This window comes from Periplaneta americana, chromosome 1 (genome assembly GCF_040183065.1).
Source record: "Periplaneta americana isolate PAMFEO1 chromosome 1, P.americana_PAMFEO1_priV1, whole genome shotgun sequence".
NCBI lineage: Eukaryota > Metazoa > Arthropoda > Insecta > Blattodea > Blattidae > Periplaneta > Periplaneta americana.
The window spans coordinates 21,821,960-21,840,510 of NC_091117.1; the positions used below are offsets into that span (position 1 = coordinate 21,821,960).

The window sequence follows — 18,551 nt, forward strand, 5'->3', positions numbered from 1 at the left end:
AGTAAGCTGCTCCGTTCAGCTGTTCAGGTAATCCACTGTACGTACCCTGAGGCAATGACCTCAGCAGCAAGACACAGTACTGTTTTCTTCCGACGAGTTCAGCGTTGTGACCTGAGGTATTCTTGCCATCGGTGCGGGGGGTGCAGGTAGATTCTTTTGTTGCTATACAGACAAGCCGAACCGAGCGGAGTGGGAAGTATTAATCGTCCAAAAATATACAGTCTTCAATTTGTAGTAGTGTGTGAATATTTCATATTGTTTACCTAGGCCTATATGGTTTTGTTATTAATATATTAAATATATTGTTCCAATTTTTGCTCAAACGTCTCCCTTATGTTAGCTATGTTAATATTATATGAATTATTCATATTAAATATTTCACCGTTACAAGTCATTTTTAAGGAAACATGCTGCGGAAAAGTTTTTGGTTTTATTCTATTAGAATTTTAGAATATGTGTGATTGGTATCATGAAAACAGATTCTTATAATGGCATGCGAAAATCATTTGATGGTAATATCTTAAAATACAAATCAAGTAGTTTTACTTCTCAAGTGAGTTCAGCAGTACAGTATATTTAAATTGATTACTTTACTAATTTAATTCAATTCTACTAATCACTAAATTTTATAGTATGATTCTTCTTTCATTTATATTATTGTAGTTTTATTATGATTTTTCTTTTTATTTATTTTATTGTATTTGTATTTCTGGTGGTGTGATGGCCTTAACTTCACCAGAATAAATATACAAATAAATAAATAAACAAATAAATAAATAAAAAAATTTCCTACAATTCTCTATCTCGCCAAAAATACGTTAGAAAACTATTAGGCATACTGCTCTCGTAATTTGGGCGAATGTTTTCAGTATGATTGTACTTCCTTCCAGACTGCCGCTGTCACTGTTCCCTCCCACTCCAGTACCGCGCTAGACTAGTCGGAACCGCATTCCTCTCAGCACTAAACTCCTCAGAGGATGACAGTAGGCACGGGATGGGTGTTGATGCAATCGTAACAAACAAATTACAGCGTTGCCAGATTAAAAATTTTACTTGCAAATTCAACTGTAAACGGGCGTACGAGTATGAGCGAGAAAAAAGGGGGCGAAGGAGGTGGCGAAGATATACAGAAGGAGGTGGCGAAGACAGATGATGAGATCTAGCGAAAACAATAACGAACTAAACATTATAAAGGAAATTAGAATGAAACAAAAGTAAAACGAACGAAATGAGTAATATGAAATCAAACAGAGATAGAAGAAGAGGTGGAAGAATTCGAATAAAATTAATTAAATAAATATAGAACACAACATACACATCAGACGTCTGCATCGGACGTTTTCGCTCGAGCGCCAAGTAGTTCATAGCATAATCCGATAGGTAGCGCATATGCATGATAGATAAAATTGTCACGAGCGATAAATCCTCGAACGGTATAAGCCGAGCGTTAGACATTTGTTCTTGTTACAGTGATGAACTGTGTAGTAACATCATAGATGTTTATCATTTCAAAACTTTGCAGTGTTTAACTAACTTCTCCGTAGTACAACTACAAAACTTGCTTTAAAATGAAATATAAATGTTGTAGGTAAATGTGTTTCCCCCCCCCCCCACACAGGACTGATTTTGTTTTTGCCACATCTAAATAGATGTTATTGGATGTAAATGTAATTATTATAAACGGAGAACACAATCACGATAATGCAAGAACTGTATCAAGTTTTCTGGTAATAATAATAATAATAATAATAATAATAATAATAATAATAATAATAATAATAATAATAATAATAATAATAATAATCTCTAATAATTAGTGTATCAATCTTTGCGTCTGTAACAGTTGTGCAGCATGATTATTCGTATTATTATATTTTCAGTGACATTATCTCTGTACTAATATTGTTATTAATCTACTGCTATATCAATAATATTTTGTAAAACGTTTCTACATTGTCGCAGTATATAGGCGGAACACTATGTATCGACCTATCATATTATGTATGTGGTAAATCAAATATTGAATATTTATTAATTAGCAATAATAACTGTATATCGAAGTTTTTCATACTAGGCCTATTTTATTTACAACTTCATGTTCCTGTTTTGGTACGTTCCATTGACTGTTCCATTAAACGTTTGTCATAAACACAGAAAATAAAGCCTTATTTTTACCGCTTGAGCAAAACATATGTGTATCTTATCTGTCGCCTTCCATACAAGATAAGACGTGTCGGTGAGATGACCTTGTACTGTGCTTCTATTTATTACGAGCGTATCACGACCGAGCTTATCTCACTCCAGGGTGCGATACTCGACCGAGTTCAAGCGAGCGATTTAACCCCAATGCAGCACTCTGATACACATATTTAAGTGGATGGGAGGAACTAAGAAAGAAGTGGGAAAAGGAAACAGAAGAATAATAAAATGGACAGTGTAAATATAATATGGAACGGAGGAAGTAACGGAAGTGAAAGTACAGAAGCACATAGAGTGAAATATATGAGGGTTAAAAATATATGAATAAAAATGTGTTAGCAAGACGGACATCTGGAAACATCTTGAACAGTATGAGGAGTTACTACATACCTGTGAGGTTGGTGGTTATATACTTTGATGAAAATAATGTAGGAGACTATGTAATATAACTATATGAATATGTGTTTTTGAAAGTGGTATGTTAAATATTAAAACACTAAGTAAAATTGTAGGATTTTTTAATTCAAAATGACAACATTAATACAAAACAGTAACAAAAAAGTGTACAAAATCAGTCTGTTGTTAAAGCAACAATAACAAAGAACAATAATAACAAAAACAAGATACAATAAAATGGAGTATTTGTGAATAAAGTAATTGCAACGTGTGGGAAAGAACCTACTCCTTTTGACATCATGCTGAAACTAACCTATGTGAAAAGAAACGAACTTCTGAAATAAAATAATTCTAAACACTCAATAAACAGTGACGGATGTAAGTAATGAAGGATTTAAAACAAATTAGAGATCATTGTATGGGGTTTTATTCATTGTAATTTGTGACATAGACCTAAGCACTTTTCAAATCGCTAATAATATTTTGAAGCTTTCAGGATGTATTTGGTGGTGACATTTGTTGAAAAATTTTCTTTAAATTATATAGCCATATTATCTGTAATTAAAACGAAAATTCAATATTTACTGGCTGGTTAATTTCAGTTGAATCTTAAAAAATAATGGTTAAAGAAATATAGATTTTAGACATTACAGGGAGTATAATATTTCTCACAACTATATAAAAAGGAAAAAAGGGGTACGAATATTTTTTCATGATCTAGATGGTCTGCATCAATTTATCGAAAATACATTCAGCGTCATCCAAAATTGAATTATGTTATAGAATGATTAAAAGAATATATAATATATTCTTTACTATATGAGATTTCTCTTATATTAGCTGACAGATTCCGAATCTTACGGGCTGAAGAAAAGAACAGTTATAAGTTGTTATCTTTTGCGTATCCTTGGAATATCGGAAGTTTTTCTTCTTGGTCGCCATTGACATACATACAAAATGGCGGTCAAGATCATCCAGTTAGACTTGGACTGCCTTTCACATACTTCGTTGAGTTTAAGAATTCCCTGAGGCAGAATAACTTCTGCAAGCGAAATGTCTGGCTAAGACATAACGCATTCAATGGGGGACAGAGGCAAAAATTATATAATATATGACTTGAGAGAGATGAATTTTTCATTATAATAGACTACCCCACATTCTAATTCAACAGTGTACAATATTAAAAGGCACTTCGACGCGTAGAATAGTTGTTTTGTCAGCCCTTGTCAGTCTTGGAATCCATTTAAAGAAAGAAGATTCTTCAACTCCCTCTTATCACTATTTAAAATCATCCACACCTCCACACCCTCTTACCTAGCATCTCGTTTTGTTTACCTTTCACTACCTCGAACCCGGAACATATATCTCCTCTCTATTCCTCTGCACAGAACATTCTTCTACTCATCATCTTTTTGAAATCGATTCCATGCCTCTGGCATTCTCTCCCTGACCATGTCAGAGACTGTCGGACAATATCAAAATTCAAATTTAAATTAAGAAATCACATTCTAGTTCTTGGAATTGCTTGTTGAACACCTGTCAGGTTGGTCAACTTCGGTTTAACCCATAACATATAATAAATTGTTGTAAAATTGACAATTAATATGTAATATATTTATTATTGTTATTATTATTATTATTATTATTATTATTATTATTATTATTATTATTATTATTATTTCTATCATCATTGCTATATTTTGTTTTCTTTCGTTTTTTCTTGTATTAGCTCAATGAGAGCTCTATAGTGTTCTTTTGACCCTGTTGACCCTCTATAGGGCTTTAATTTAATTTGTATTATTTTTTATCAGTATATGTATTTTTTGTATTTATGTGTGCTATCTGGTAGGATGGAAGAGAAGGCTTTATGGCCTTAATCCTGTCAGATTTAATAAATAATAAAAATTGTGACTATTTGTTATTTGTCTAAATATGTAAAATGTATTTTTACTTAAAATTGGACCGAGAATTTAACATAATCTGCTTATTATCGAAACTGAACTGAAGTATAGCATGTCTTACGTAGAAGTAGGTCTAATATTTGTAAGCAATATGTATATTTATACATGTATAATTTTAATAAATCACTGTCTAAAACCGCATAATACAATTATTCTAGATATTTCTAAATGCGAAAAAGCATTATTTGTGACTTGACATATTTATGTAGAAATTAAGGTACATTTTAATGCAATTGCGCCTTAAAAATCTTACTTGCTGAAATTTGTTGTTAGGGCAGAAATCAAATTTCAACGATATTATTTTGGAAAATGCTGACGTGCTATATAATAAGAGTTCTGGGTTAAATATTTCGAAAAATCTGTTTTTAACCTCTGTCCTCCAATGATATAAAGGTTACAAATTTAATATACAAGCTAGAGTAGTAAAGACAACGTAGTGTATTGCCAAGAGAAAACCTGGGAACATTAACTATAAGTAAAAGATATAAAAAGAGTACAAATAAGTTACATTTAAAATGGCTACGTTTCTGTGTAAAAGAGTGATAGGTTCTTTAAGTGAACAAGTTTTGTGATGTGGACCATAAGGTGGACACTTTGTACAGATGATAACATAAAATTAAAACTAACTACAGAAATAACCTTCTACTAAAGTACCGACTATCAAAAAGTAGACAATCGATCAGCTCTTGATTTGAAGAGACTAGTAATATAATTCTCTTCAGATGTTCATCATTTTGTACATATTTTCATTCTTAAATCATAACAAAGTTATACTTTAACGCCGAATAAAGAGAACGTTTACAAACTTAGAGTTTTTTAACCACAACTTTCATGCAGTTGCATAAAATTGAAGTTTTAAAAGTGGAACTTCGTTTATCTGCATGAAAAGTTGTTCCACACGAACCAGATCAACAAAAGAACGTTACTCAACTTGAGAGAATTATCCACAAATGCAATCTTTCTTTCATTTTACTGCTGAAGCGTGTTTGGATTTCAATCTAAAATTTTATATTTTCTTTATATTAAATTCGATACTCTATTATTGTTAAACGTACCTAACAATTCGTTTACCTTCTGCTAGTGTAATTTCTGTAACTCAGAACGTGTTTGAGAGTTTGCAGAAGTCGCAACGTTGCCGGTTCAGCATGTATTGGTAAATATTCCTAGCGCAAACTGATGAAGTATTGATACCAACTTAGAAACATGGTAAGTTGCCATGTAAACCTACATCGACGTACTTCAAGAAATATCTGAAGAAAGAGGTCGAAGAGTTAGGGACACAGGCTTGCCGGTATCATAACATTGCCAGACAAATTTCTTTGCCAGATTGCCTTTAGTGCAATGGATTTTGACTTGCAGATCTTGCTTCAAATCTTGTCGAGGCCCATGAAATTTTTAGTTGCCAAAGACTATGTCGAAGTCATTTAATAGTAAAGTTATCAACAGTAATGTCACTAGAGGTTTTGATTTATCTAGAGAAAATCAAAACTCGAGCGGGATTTAATTGATTACACGATTAGAAGAAAGTATATAAAGATTAGAAGAAATAAAGTACTCTAATACAATAAAATATTAATTGACTTACTAAAATTCTATTTCACTAATGTTAGTTTCACCAAAACGTTTGAACAGAACCACCATTTTCAGTTGGTTGTGTATGATGTAAACAAATGACGATCGCAAAGCATGTTTTATAGTACCGTAAAGAATTTGCAGTTTGAAATGTTGGCAAACAAAGAAACAAATGGTAGGAAGGTGATAAAAACAGGAGAAAGTGTATAAAGATTAGAAAAAAATAAAGTACTCTAATACAATAAAATAGATGTTAATTGACTTACTAAAATCTATTTAAAAAATGTTACCTTTACCAAAATGTTTGAACGGAGCCGCCATTTTCAGTCGACTATCTATGCGAAAATAAAATACGATCGCAAAGCATGTTTTATAGTACTGTAAAGAATTTGCAGTTTGAAATGTTGGCAAACAAAGAAACAAATGCTAGGGTAGTGATAAAAACAAACAAATGCTAGGGGAAGCGATAAAATTGTGCGATAAGCAGCTGTGATTGGTTGAAAGACGTCCTTTCATACCGTTTTATTGGGCAAAAGTAGTATGACATAGTAAAAGTGTAATAATCAATTAAAAATAAATTTAGCCTGAATTAAAGTGATACCAAATCCAAATGGGACTTGTGATGAAGACGGAGATGGGGTAAATTTTATCTGAAAACATTTTCCCTATCATCATTATAAAATTTTGTTTTATTTTTTCATTAACTGATATAGGTGAACGAAATCATAAATCACATTGTTACAAATTAGTGTTCTCAATAATTTTGTGATAAATGGTTGGCGCAATAGGGGGTTGTTATGGATTCAGCTCAGTAGACTTGTGAACAAGTCATAAATCACTCAAAATACTCTTCTTTGTGGGAATGTAAAATATTTTCCATTTAATATTTTCTTGAGATTTTGTTGTTATTATATTGTGTGCTACTCTATATTTACGTGACCTTGAAATTATATTGCAACAAATCGTTCAGGCGTTTCGGCAAATTAAACGTCTTACGTCATTTTTTAAAATCGCAGAAAGCATGTAACAACAGATCTGCCAACCTACGATAGAATAAATGCGGGAAATTGGAATTTAGTAATGGATATCGTTTTTAATAACAGGCCAAATAATAGTAGTAGTAGTAGTAGTAGTAGTAATAATAATAATAATAATAATAATAATAATAATAATAATAATAATAATAATAATAATAATAATAACGGGAAGCAAATATAACAATAAACGCTAAAGTTAGGCCTATATGATCAGCTCTAAAGTCCCGGATATTTTCGTGTCAATGCGAGAGTGTGGAAGTCATGAGCTAATTGCGGGTGACTCACGCATTATGCATCAAAGTTGGTAAGTCTGTAATTTGATGACAACAAAGATACAGCAGTGACCTGCTTCCGAGACGCTCGTCCCTTGATTACACTATGTATACATCCATATTTCGTGTTTATTTAAATACAACTCTTATTTAAATAGTTTAAAGCCGATTTCATCATATTTTAGGTCAATATCTGCTTCAAAATATGAATATGGAGAAAATAATCCTTAGCTATACTAAAAGCCAGGTTATGAACCGACTAAACCGGAAGCAACGTTCTGTTGCTCTCTTTCTGAGCTCTATTGCCACATAGTGGCGCGAGATTCAAAGCGTGTTCAGCGTTTGTCACCGATATGTTTAAAATAACTACTGTATATAGTTCTCGGTAACACTATCCACAATATAAGTAATTAAAATTACTGTTTTTAAGAAAGCACGAGTTAATGACGCTGGCACGAATGCGACTCGTAATGCACGTGGTACTGCAAATGAACTGGGAAGTTTGGCTACACTGTCTCCATGATTCCATTGCCAGATTTTCGTTAGCAGACGACATTTTCACGTGAGGTCTAATGAAAAGCTCCGTTCTCCTTTTTCCCTCCAACCCCCCACACTCAACGTGTCATCACTGCACAGGCTACCCCTCTAACCCGCACTTTCCTCTCGCCCTCCCAACTACTTCCTGTTTAGTCGGTTCATAACCTGGCTTTTAGTATAGACAATAGTTTGCCGCTTTGTGGATAATTGCTCTGAATTAAAGTTTACAGACTGTAAGTTCTTGAGTCTCTAGAAAATATGAAATTCATCGATGAACACACAGTTAAAAATCTCCATCAAATGGAAGTTGAAATAGGAGATGAATCTAGTAAGGTGGACTCCCCATACAAAGCTGTCCTAATACACAACCGTGAGAGCTGAATGCGAGAATCAGTGATAGCCATGATGATGCTCGTATCCGCCAAAGTCTCCACCTCCGAAATCACCTCCGCCTAAATCATCAAATCCGTGGTGATCATAATGCTCGTGATGATGGTGGTGTTCGTGGTGGTCTTCGTGGTGGTGATCGTCATGGTGGTCGTGTTCTATTGTGTGGTGAATGATCTTCTTCTGGTGATGCACTTCGTTGATGAGGTGAGGAATGTGTACTCGGATGTGGACGCTGCGAACAAGACAGACAATTAGCACTCCCACAATTTCGGCCTTAAAAGTTATTGAATTAAATCAGTGAAGCTGAGGCTCTGTGCACTATTTAAGGTACAGAGAATTAACTTAGAAAGACCTCCAACTCTATGTATGCTTTCGAGAGACTATTGTTAAAGCCAAACCAAAGAAATGCTGTCAAAAATCGCAACTGTACAGTAGTGGCAAAAAAAACCGCACCGACGGAATAATCAAAGTCCCCGAAATGAGCCACTGCGCATGCCACGCCCGCATTCACAAGATAGCGAGTAATCTATTGAAATTGTTGTAGTTTCGACTGCTGACGTAGCCCATTTCGAAAGCCATTAGAAAATAAGCTGGTAAAATTCATGTTCTGGGAATAATACGTTAATTAAGTAGTAAAATATCGCTGCAATCGAAAAGTATTGGGAATAAATTTGAATAAGGAACAAAAAAAAGTTTCCTTCCCAGGAAGGATTCGAACCACGAAGTCTTAGTTACCAGTCTATCGTGCTGTCACTATGAACAAGGCTCTGAAATCAGCTACGAGGGTCGGTCCGGTTTTTTTTTGCCACTACTGTACATCTCGCGTTACACAGCCTGATCGGTATTACAGGTATCAGTTCAGTTCCGAAGATGACCGAAAATAGGTCGAAACATGTTAACAAGGTACGTTAAAATTTAACACAAGAAAGTTCTTATCATACATATTCCTAAATTATTGATCTATCTAGCGATACAGTCATTGTCAGTCATTGACTCATCCTGTGTTTCATTCAGTTACCCTTTGATTCTATTATTGATTTATCCAGAGATTCAGCCAATGTCGGCCCTTGAGTTATCCCACGATTAAATTATTCATTCATTGAGCGGTTCAGTCACTGAGTTAATCTACAATTCCATTATTGATTTATTCAGAGATTCAACCAATGTCGGTCATTGAGTTATGTACGATTCAATTATTGGTTTAACGACCGATTAAGTCATTGAGTCATTCTACGATTCAGTCATTGAGTTATCATATGATTCAATTACTCAATTTATCCATCGATTCAGTCATTGCCAGTTATTGATTCATCCTGTAATTCAGTCATTGAGTCATCCTACGATTCAGTTATTGATTTATATAGTGATTCAGTTATAGTCATTCTGAGGATCGGTCATTTAGTCATCCTACAATACAGTTATTGATTTATCTTGTGATTCAGTTATTATCAATCATTCAGTCATGCTGCGAATCAGACATTCAAAGAACTTGTAATTTAGTTACTGATTTATCCAGCGATTGACTCATTGTTAGCCATTGAGTTATCTTGCGATTCAGTCATTGAGTCATTCTACAATTCAATTACTGATTTATGCAATGATTCAGTTATTGTCAGTCATTCAGTCACCCTAGACTCAACTACTGATATATCCAGCGATTGAGTTATTGTCAGCCATTGAGTTATCCTGCGATTCAGTCACTAACTTATTCTACAATTCAATTACTGATTTATGCAGTGATTCAGTCATTGTCAGTCATTTAGTCACCCTAGATTCAACTACTGATATATCCAGCGATTAAATCATCGTCAGTCATTGCGTCATTCTACAATTCAATTACTGATTTATGCAGTGATTCAGTCATTGTCAGTCATTCAGTCACCCTAGATTCAACTACTGATATATCCAGCGATTGAGTCATTGTCAGCCATTGAGTTATCCTGCGATTCAGTCACTAAGTCATTCTACAATTCAATTACTGATTTATGCAGTGATTCATTCAGTGTCAGTCATTCAGTCACCCTAGATTCAACTACTGATATATCCAGCGATTCAGTCATTGAGTCATCCTACGATTCAATTATTGATTTACCCAGCGATTCAGCCATTGTCAGTTATTGATTCATCCTGTAATTCATTCATTGAGTCACTATGCCAGTTGGTCACTATGTCAGCCTGTCAGTCAATCATTCATTCAGCTACTACTCAGTCATTGGTAGTTACCAGTAAATTAGTCTATAAATTACTTCGATCAGTGAGCAGCGATACATGAATTCAGTTATTTCTCCCGTATTATCAGCACTTGCAGCCCTGCATTGCCTCAGATCTGTCTATAAAAGCGTGCAGGAGAATATGGAATAGCAGAAATATGATGTACCGCGTGCAACCTGCCCGAGGCGTGCGATCCCGGGATGGTGCGCATTAGCATGCTTTCTTCCGAAAGTAGGTGAAGCCGCTGACGGCTGGGGCGGGTGGGGAGCGTGCTCGTTGTAATTAGAGTGAGCGTGACCATCCAATAATACTCCGACTCATGAAATCGCTCTAAATCGGAAGCGTGGTTATTGTTGCGTGCTACTTATCGACGGATATTTATTGCTTGGAAAGTCGATATGCTGATAAATGCTGTGGAACTGGAATCCTGCAGCCTCGTAAACTTCAAGTGCACAGCGATAAATTGTACCGACTGCGCTCATGCAAGACTGGAATTTGTCTTCTTCTTCTCTTCTCATTAGGAAGTGAATGTAATTTTCCTGACAGCTCCAATGCTAACCACACTTCAGAGATCTCGTGAATTTCTCCAAGCCGTGTACTTAAAAACATTGTGTGTATAATTTGCTGTAATATGCAAATTTAATTCATAAATCTTTTCCTTACTAGCTTCGTCTCTCTACCTCCATATATACAGGGTGTTCAATATTTTGAGAGATGCTAGTATTCATCGAAAAAAGAAGAAAAATACATCTTGATTACACAACTTTTAACACTGTATCACTTCGGAATATGTATGATGAGACTTTCTTGTGTTAAATTCTAAAATACCTTGTTTACATGTTTCGACCTATTTATGGGTCATCCTCAGAACTGGTCGTTGTTGGTCTTGGCGCCTCTTGTTTTGTTTCCTGTGTGGGTGTATTCGTGTAGTATAGTGTAGAGTCAAAGAGTGTGTGTGTTCTGAAATTGAGTTGTGTGTTGAGAATTTCGTTGGGGTGTTTTCGTGTGTTTGTGTATTTCATATTATTCTATGAAACAATATACAGAAACAACAGGCCTGTATATTTTTTCTAACGTTCTCTCTCCCTTTTTCCGTATTTTTTTCTTTTGAGTTCTTTGTCTCTTTCTCTATATTATTTCTCTAGCCTTATTTCTTTCTCTTCCTATAGGCCTATTCCTTCTATTCCTTTATCTTTTTATCAATTTTTCTCTACCATTCTTTACCTCTTTCCAAAAATTTTTTTCTCTACAATTCATTCTCTCTGTTCCTACATTTTCCCCATACTATTATTTATCATTTTCTATATTTTTTCTAGCATTGTTTCTATCTTTTTCTATGCTCGTCTTTACCATTCTTTCTCTCTTTTCCACATTTTCTAGTATTCTTATCTCTTTTCCTATATTTTTCTCCTGCATTATTTCTCTGTTTTTTTTTCTATATTTTTCCCTAGCATTATTTCTGGCTCACCATTTTCTCTAGCATTTTTTTCCACTTTTTTTTATAAATTTTTCTAGTATTCTTTCTCTCTTTTCCTGTGCTTTTCCCGAGCATTATTAAACGAAATTATGGAATGTTCTCTCTTTTCTATATTTTTCTCTAATATTATTTGTTCCTTTTTATAAATGTTTTCTCCCTAAAATTCTTTCTCATTGCCCCCCTCTTTTTTTCTGTAATTCTTTCTATTCTTCCCTCTGTTCTTTTTTCACTCATTTGCTTTCTCTCTTTCTCATTCATTTTCTACCTTACTCTCTCTCAGTCTCTCGACTTAGACGTCAGATACATGCAAACAAATTGTTCTATATCGTCAAGTGAGATGTACAGCCTGGTAATAGATGTAGGCTTACATACCAGCCAGAACCTCAAAAGTATGCTGAAAGGTCCATTGATAAAAAAATTGATATGATGTAGAGAGCTAAATTAATTAATGCAGTATTGTTTACTGTGAGTCAAGAGTTAAAAACTAAGGCAGAAGAATTTTAAATAGTCTACACAAACTTTTTAGAAGAACTAATGTAACTTTGTAATATGAAGTAAAAACATCCGATTGTGAAATTAATCGAACTGGAAGTACACAACAGCCTGAAACAACTGGAGCCGTAACGAAACTGATAGCCTACATCTATGTGCAGAAGACAGGTACTCCCTACCTGCTGAATAAACGGTTTCAAGGCACGAGTGACATGCGAAGAACCTTACTTTCACTTCGGTAAAGCTTCTTGGAAGTGAAAATACCGGAATTAGTATCGTGAGGAACCCTGAAGAACAATGCATTAATATTAATAACTGCATGATACTTAAGAACTGCCTGTTTAAGCATTATAGTTCTACGATGCGTGTGGATCTCTTGATTTAAGAAATGTCTGTCTAAATCATTGCTTTCCCACGGTGTGTTTATGGAACTAAATTTATTAAATCTAAATGCAACATTGCTTTTCCATGTTGTGTCTATACATTCGAACTTCTATAACTCGATTTTCGATTCCTCGAAGTAATTTTAATTCCCCGGCAGAATCATGTTTTACATGTAATACATTTCTGTATCTCGAAGTTATGCTACTAGATTTTTTCGATATCTCGATGAATATTTCTTTTCCCAGTAGAATGAGGACATAATAAACAAAAAGTAATATATTTCTGAGTTCTAGAATCTAAGGTATACTGACTTACTGGCTTTTAAGGAACCCGGAGGTTCATTGCCGCCCTCACATAAGCCCGCCATTGGTCCCTATCCTGAGCAAGATTAATCCAGTCTCTATCATCATATCCCACCTCCCTCAAATCCATTTTAATATTATCCTCCAATCTATGTCTCTGCCTCCCCAAAGGTCTTTTCCCCTCTGGCCTCCCAATTAACACTCTATATGCAGTTCTGGATTCGCCCATACGTGCTACATGTCCTGCCCATCTCAAACGTCTGGATTTAATGTTCCTAATTATGTCAGGTGAAGAATACAATGCGTGCAGTTCTGTGTTGTGTAACTTTCTCCATTCTCCTGTAACTTCATCCCTTTTAGCCCCAAATGTTTTCCTAAGAACCTTATTCTCAAAAACCCTCAATCTCTGTTCCTCTCTCAGAGTGAGAGTCCAAGTTTCACAGGCATACAGAACAACCTGTAATATAACTGTTTCGATAAATTCTAACTTTCAGATTTTTTGACAGCAGACTAGATGACAAAAGCTTCTCAACCGAATAATAACAGGCATTTCCCATATTTATTCTGCGTTTAATTTCTTCCCGAGTGTCATTTATATTTGTTACTGTTGCTCCAAGATATTTGAATTTTTCCACCTCTTCGAAGTATAAATCTCCAACTTTTATAGTTTCATTTCGTACAATATTCTGATCACGAGACATAATCATATACTTAGTCTTTTCGGGATTTACTTCCAACCCTATCTCTTTACTTGCTTCAAGTAGAATTTCCGTGTTTTCCCTAATCGTTTGTGGATTTTCTCCTAACATATTCACGTCATCCGCATAGACAAGAAGCTGATGTAACCCGTTCAATTCCAAACCCTCTGTGTTATCCTGAACTTTCCTAATGACATATTCTAGAGCGAAGTTAAAAAGTAAAGATGATAGTGCACCTCCCTGCTTTAGCCAGCAGTGAATTGGAAAAGTATCAGATAGAAACTGGCCTATACGGACTCTGCTGTAAGTTTCACTAAGATACATTTTAATCAATCGAATTAGTTTCTTGGGAATACCAAATTCAATAAGAATATTATATGAAACTTCTCTCTTAACTGAGTCATACGCCTTTTTGAAATCTATGGATAACTGATGTACTGTACCCTTATACTCCCATTTTTTCTCCAATATCTGTCGAATACAAAAAATCTTATCAATAGTCGATCTATTACGCCTGAAACCACACTGATGATCCCCAAGAATTTCATCTACATATGGAGTTAATCTTCTCAAAAGGATATTCGACAAAATTTTGTACGACGTCAACAAAAGTGATATTCCTAGAATCTAAGGTATGGCAAAATAAAACGTAATTATATTTTTATAACTTCTCGCGATAAATAAATGGTAACATTGACGTATGAGTCGGCCTGGGATAGCGCAGTCGGTATAGCGCTAGCTTTCTCTGCTCGTGGTTGCGGGTTCAATACCGGCTCAGGCATTTAAGTTGCGAGCGTCGTTAAATAAACCATAATTTGAATTCTGACGCATGATGATAACTCTGAAGATGATGATTAAGAAAATGTTGAGATGGAGAAAATTATGACAAAAATAGTGGCGATGACTTTACGTTCAAGAATATTATAAAGATAAATAAGGAAAAATGTTGATAAAATAATGATGACAATGGCTTACAGTGGAAAATATTATGAAGATGATAAAGATGTCGATGACTTATGAAGGGGATGATAAGTAAAATTGTGTTTATTACCTACAGTATGATAAAGAAACTTATTAAATAAATAAAGTTAAAAATAGTTGCTATGACTGATGTTGAAATTATGAAGGAAACGTGGCAATGATTTATGACGAAGAAAATCATGAAGAAAATGGTGGTGATGATTTATGATGAAGAAAATTGTGAAGCAGATGATGATAAAATTGTTTCAATGATTTATGAAGAAGAAAATAAGATGCAAATGATAAATAGAATGGTGTTGATGGTTTATGGTAAGAAGCATATTAAAAATGGTCATGATAACTTGGTGATGGAAGATTATGGAAAGAGAAATGATGGTTATGGTGGTTATGACTTGTGATAGAGAACATTATGAAGACATTTATGTTAAGGAAACTGAAATTATTACGATGACTAATGAAGAAGATTATGAAAAAAATAATTATGTTAACTTCGATTATAGCATTGATCATAAATATGGTAGAGTGGCGTTGTAAACGATAAAGTGCAAGAAAATTATTATGCTTATATAGCGATCGTTATTTACTTATAAATCGTTTTTAAGAAACCCGGAGGTTCATTGCCGCCCTCACATAAGCCCACCGTCGGTCCCTATCCTGAGCAAGATTAATTCAGTCCGTATAGGGGTCGTTATGATGAAGAAATGAGAATGAAATTGGGGATGAAGATTAACGTATTAAAAATGAAGAATACAGCCTACACATACGTGATGACAGTGATGATACTGATGATAATATTGATGACTGATTTTGTGAAGGTAAGGGTGTTACACCGCCCAGATGTATTTCTTCTATTTTTTTTCTTGCATAAGGCACTTGAGAACAAGTAGAGGTTCAGAAAATATAGAACTACGTACAGAGACCTCGAGGCAGAATGAAGAGTGACTTCTTTTGGAGGGGCCAGTTTCACATCTCTCCTATTAACCTCGATATACCCATTACAGCTCTTTAGAACATGTGTTTCCAGTTTGTGCTGAGGAGTACCACGAAATTAGAACCGAGAACGTTCACAGCCATCAGCTTTCCTCTGATTATTATTGCTACTATTATTATTATTATTATTATTATTATTATTATTATTATTATTATTATTATTATTATTATTATTGTTGTTACTGACGTACCTCCTGTTGAAAGGCTACTGCGTTAGCTTAGAATGGTCAACACCCGAGTTTACAATTACTACACTTAGGGCCGATTGTATAAACCATTTGATCTTAGATCAGAGGTTAAATTGATCCTCGTTCTAGCTGAACCTGGAATTTTGTGTTGTATAAAGTCTAATCTGAGATTAATTTGTCTCAAACTAAAGTCAACTTTGACTGAAGAAATTTTTCCGATTAAATTAGATGATCCAAGTTCAGTTATTTATTTTCTGTTTGAAATATACGAGTGGCAGATTGTGCAAATAAAATATCCATTATTATTATTATTAATATTAATAGATATGGTAGGTACACTTATAGATATATATATTTTTTTTAATTTCTTGCCTTAATACAGAAACATTCTTATATTTTATGAGGCTCTATCGTATTTAGCAGTATGAAATAACATAACCTATAATTATAACAAACATTAATTTATTATTAATGAATATAATAAATTTTCAGCAGTATGAAATAACATAACCTATAATTATAACAAACATTAATTTATTATTAATGGATATAATAAATTTTCATAAATTTTCAATTAACTGTATTACTAAACGAAAATTGTCGTTTTATAAAGCTTTATTATGTTTAGCAGTATCAAACACCATAACATGATAACAATTTGGAAAACAGTCAATCTTCTTCTTATTGTCCGCCATTATTTACAATGCACAAAACAAACCAGTGTCTCCAACAGAGTGTACGGAAAGTAGTTGGAAAGTAGCTAGATTTCTCATTATTAACAAAGAAAGATTAAATTTTGTCACTATGGGGTGCTAAAAACGTCGCTAAATCCCTATTTAAGCAATATAAAAGTTAAAATAAATTGTCGTTGAAAAAGAGTTAGAGTCGCTAGATTGGCAACACTGAACAAACCTGTACAACATGGTCCGCGCATCACATACTTCACCTGTTTATGCGATGTTGCCAAATCCTTTTCACATGACCTTAGGTTGCATTTGAACCAAGGTAATTTGATCGCAGAAAAGTTCTATACAATAGAAGAATTGCCTGAACTCGGTTCACTTTCCTATCTTCGATCAAAATTGATCTTTAGTCAGGGAGTTTTATACAATTAATCGCCATATTCGTGCAAATACTGTGATGTGTTAATGAAACAGTCGATAAAGGGCAGGCAATGCTACCCATCCATGACAAATACTCACGGTCGAGGTAAAGTGGGAATACGACATTCGGAGACATATGATTGTAATTCAAGTTGTTTTTCTGACTTCTCTTCACGAGGCACGACGTATTGTCGTGCGTCCGCATTAACAACAAGCACGCACGTAAGTGTTGGTTTCTTCGTGAAGCAGCTGTTAATATTTCGTGATACTTACTGTTCGTGGCCCCCGAACGATGCCTCGCTGACCACCAAGACTGCAAGGAGGACGGCACACGCCAACTGCAACAGAAGGACATCCGACATAAATCACACAAACTTCATTAAAATTACAGTCCGCGTCACCGTTTTTGGCGTGTGAAATAAGTAATGTGAACGTTAAGTGCGAGTGTTTTACATTTGCCGCAGTCAGTCTGACAACTGTGTTTGGCAAATGGCTGATGTGACGTGTATAGGAAATGGTACCATTCTCAGCTGCACTAGCAACACGCTCACAAACTGGGTACTATATATGTAGGACACACGCCAAAAACCCTGCGCCAGCTTTAACAACAAAACCAGTCATTTCCACCGAAAACAAAACAGACTTTTTTTTACGGTTTCGATATGTTTAGAGGGGCATCTTTAGAATATTATGTTACTAATGTTAATATTTTCATTGTGTTTTTTGTATCAGAAACTGACATTTCGAACATACTGTTTGAGTTGCAATTACCAATCCATTCAAAATCGGTCATTTCTACTTCTATGTGCAAGAGTGATAACATCTTATTGCTAATTGAAGTGTTATAATAGGCTATATTCATTTTTCCATGATACAGTAGAATGAACGTGAAAGATAATTTTAGTGAGATAAGCTATTCAATTCACACTTTTTTCATTTTCATGGCAATGTGCATTCGCATAATTGAGCTAATTTTTTAAATTGAAATTATTATTCTTCCTCTGCACACATCGTCGAGTGATATGTAGGCTACTATCTGATAATTAGGCCTGTGACATTGGAGCAAGTTTACAGTGAAAGGAAACCAATTCACTACAGGATATACACAGAGTATGCAAGTGTATGTATGTACTGAGACGACACAACCGCCTCGGTACAGTTCATTCAAGTGTAATACAAACTGCCGTGAAGTGTAGTGCGCTCGGCAGTATGGCTCGGAAGGAAAGAAACACGTCTTGGAAACTAGAATATTTAGTTTCACAGTATGGTGCAGATGTATTTTGCATTCTAAAAAACAATCTGTATTGTAAACTTTGCAATGTCAGCATTACGTCTGCTAAAAACAAGGAATATAATGTTCA

General features: G+C 34.5%; 1 protein-coding gene across 1 annotated transcript in view; it reads right to left on the reverse strand.

Moving 5' to 3' along the window:
- Positions 1-4,192: 4,192 nt before the first annotated feature.
- The window catches only part of LOC138714669 (uncharacterized), a 30,628-nt gene continuing 16,269 nt past the window's right edge, over positions 4,193-18,551 (reverse strand). The window contains exons 2-3 of the mRNA XM_069846767.1: positions 17,464-17,528; positions 4,193-8,596 (exon numbers count right to left, since the gene is read on the reverse strand). Coding sequence (XP_069702868.1) covers positions 8,365-8,596; positions 17,464-17,528 — 297 coding nt within the window. The 3' untranslated portion in view covers positions 4,193-8,364. The remainder of the gene's footprint in view (positions 8,597-17,463; positions 17,529-18,551) is intronic.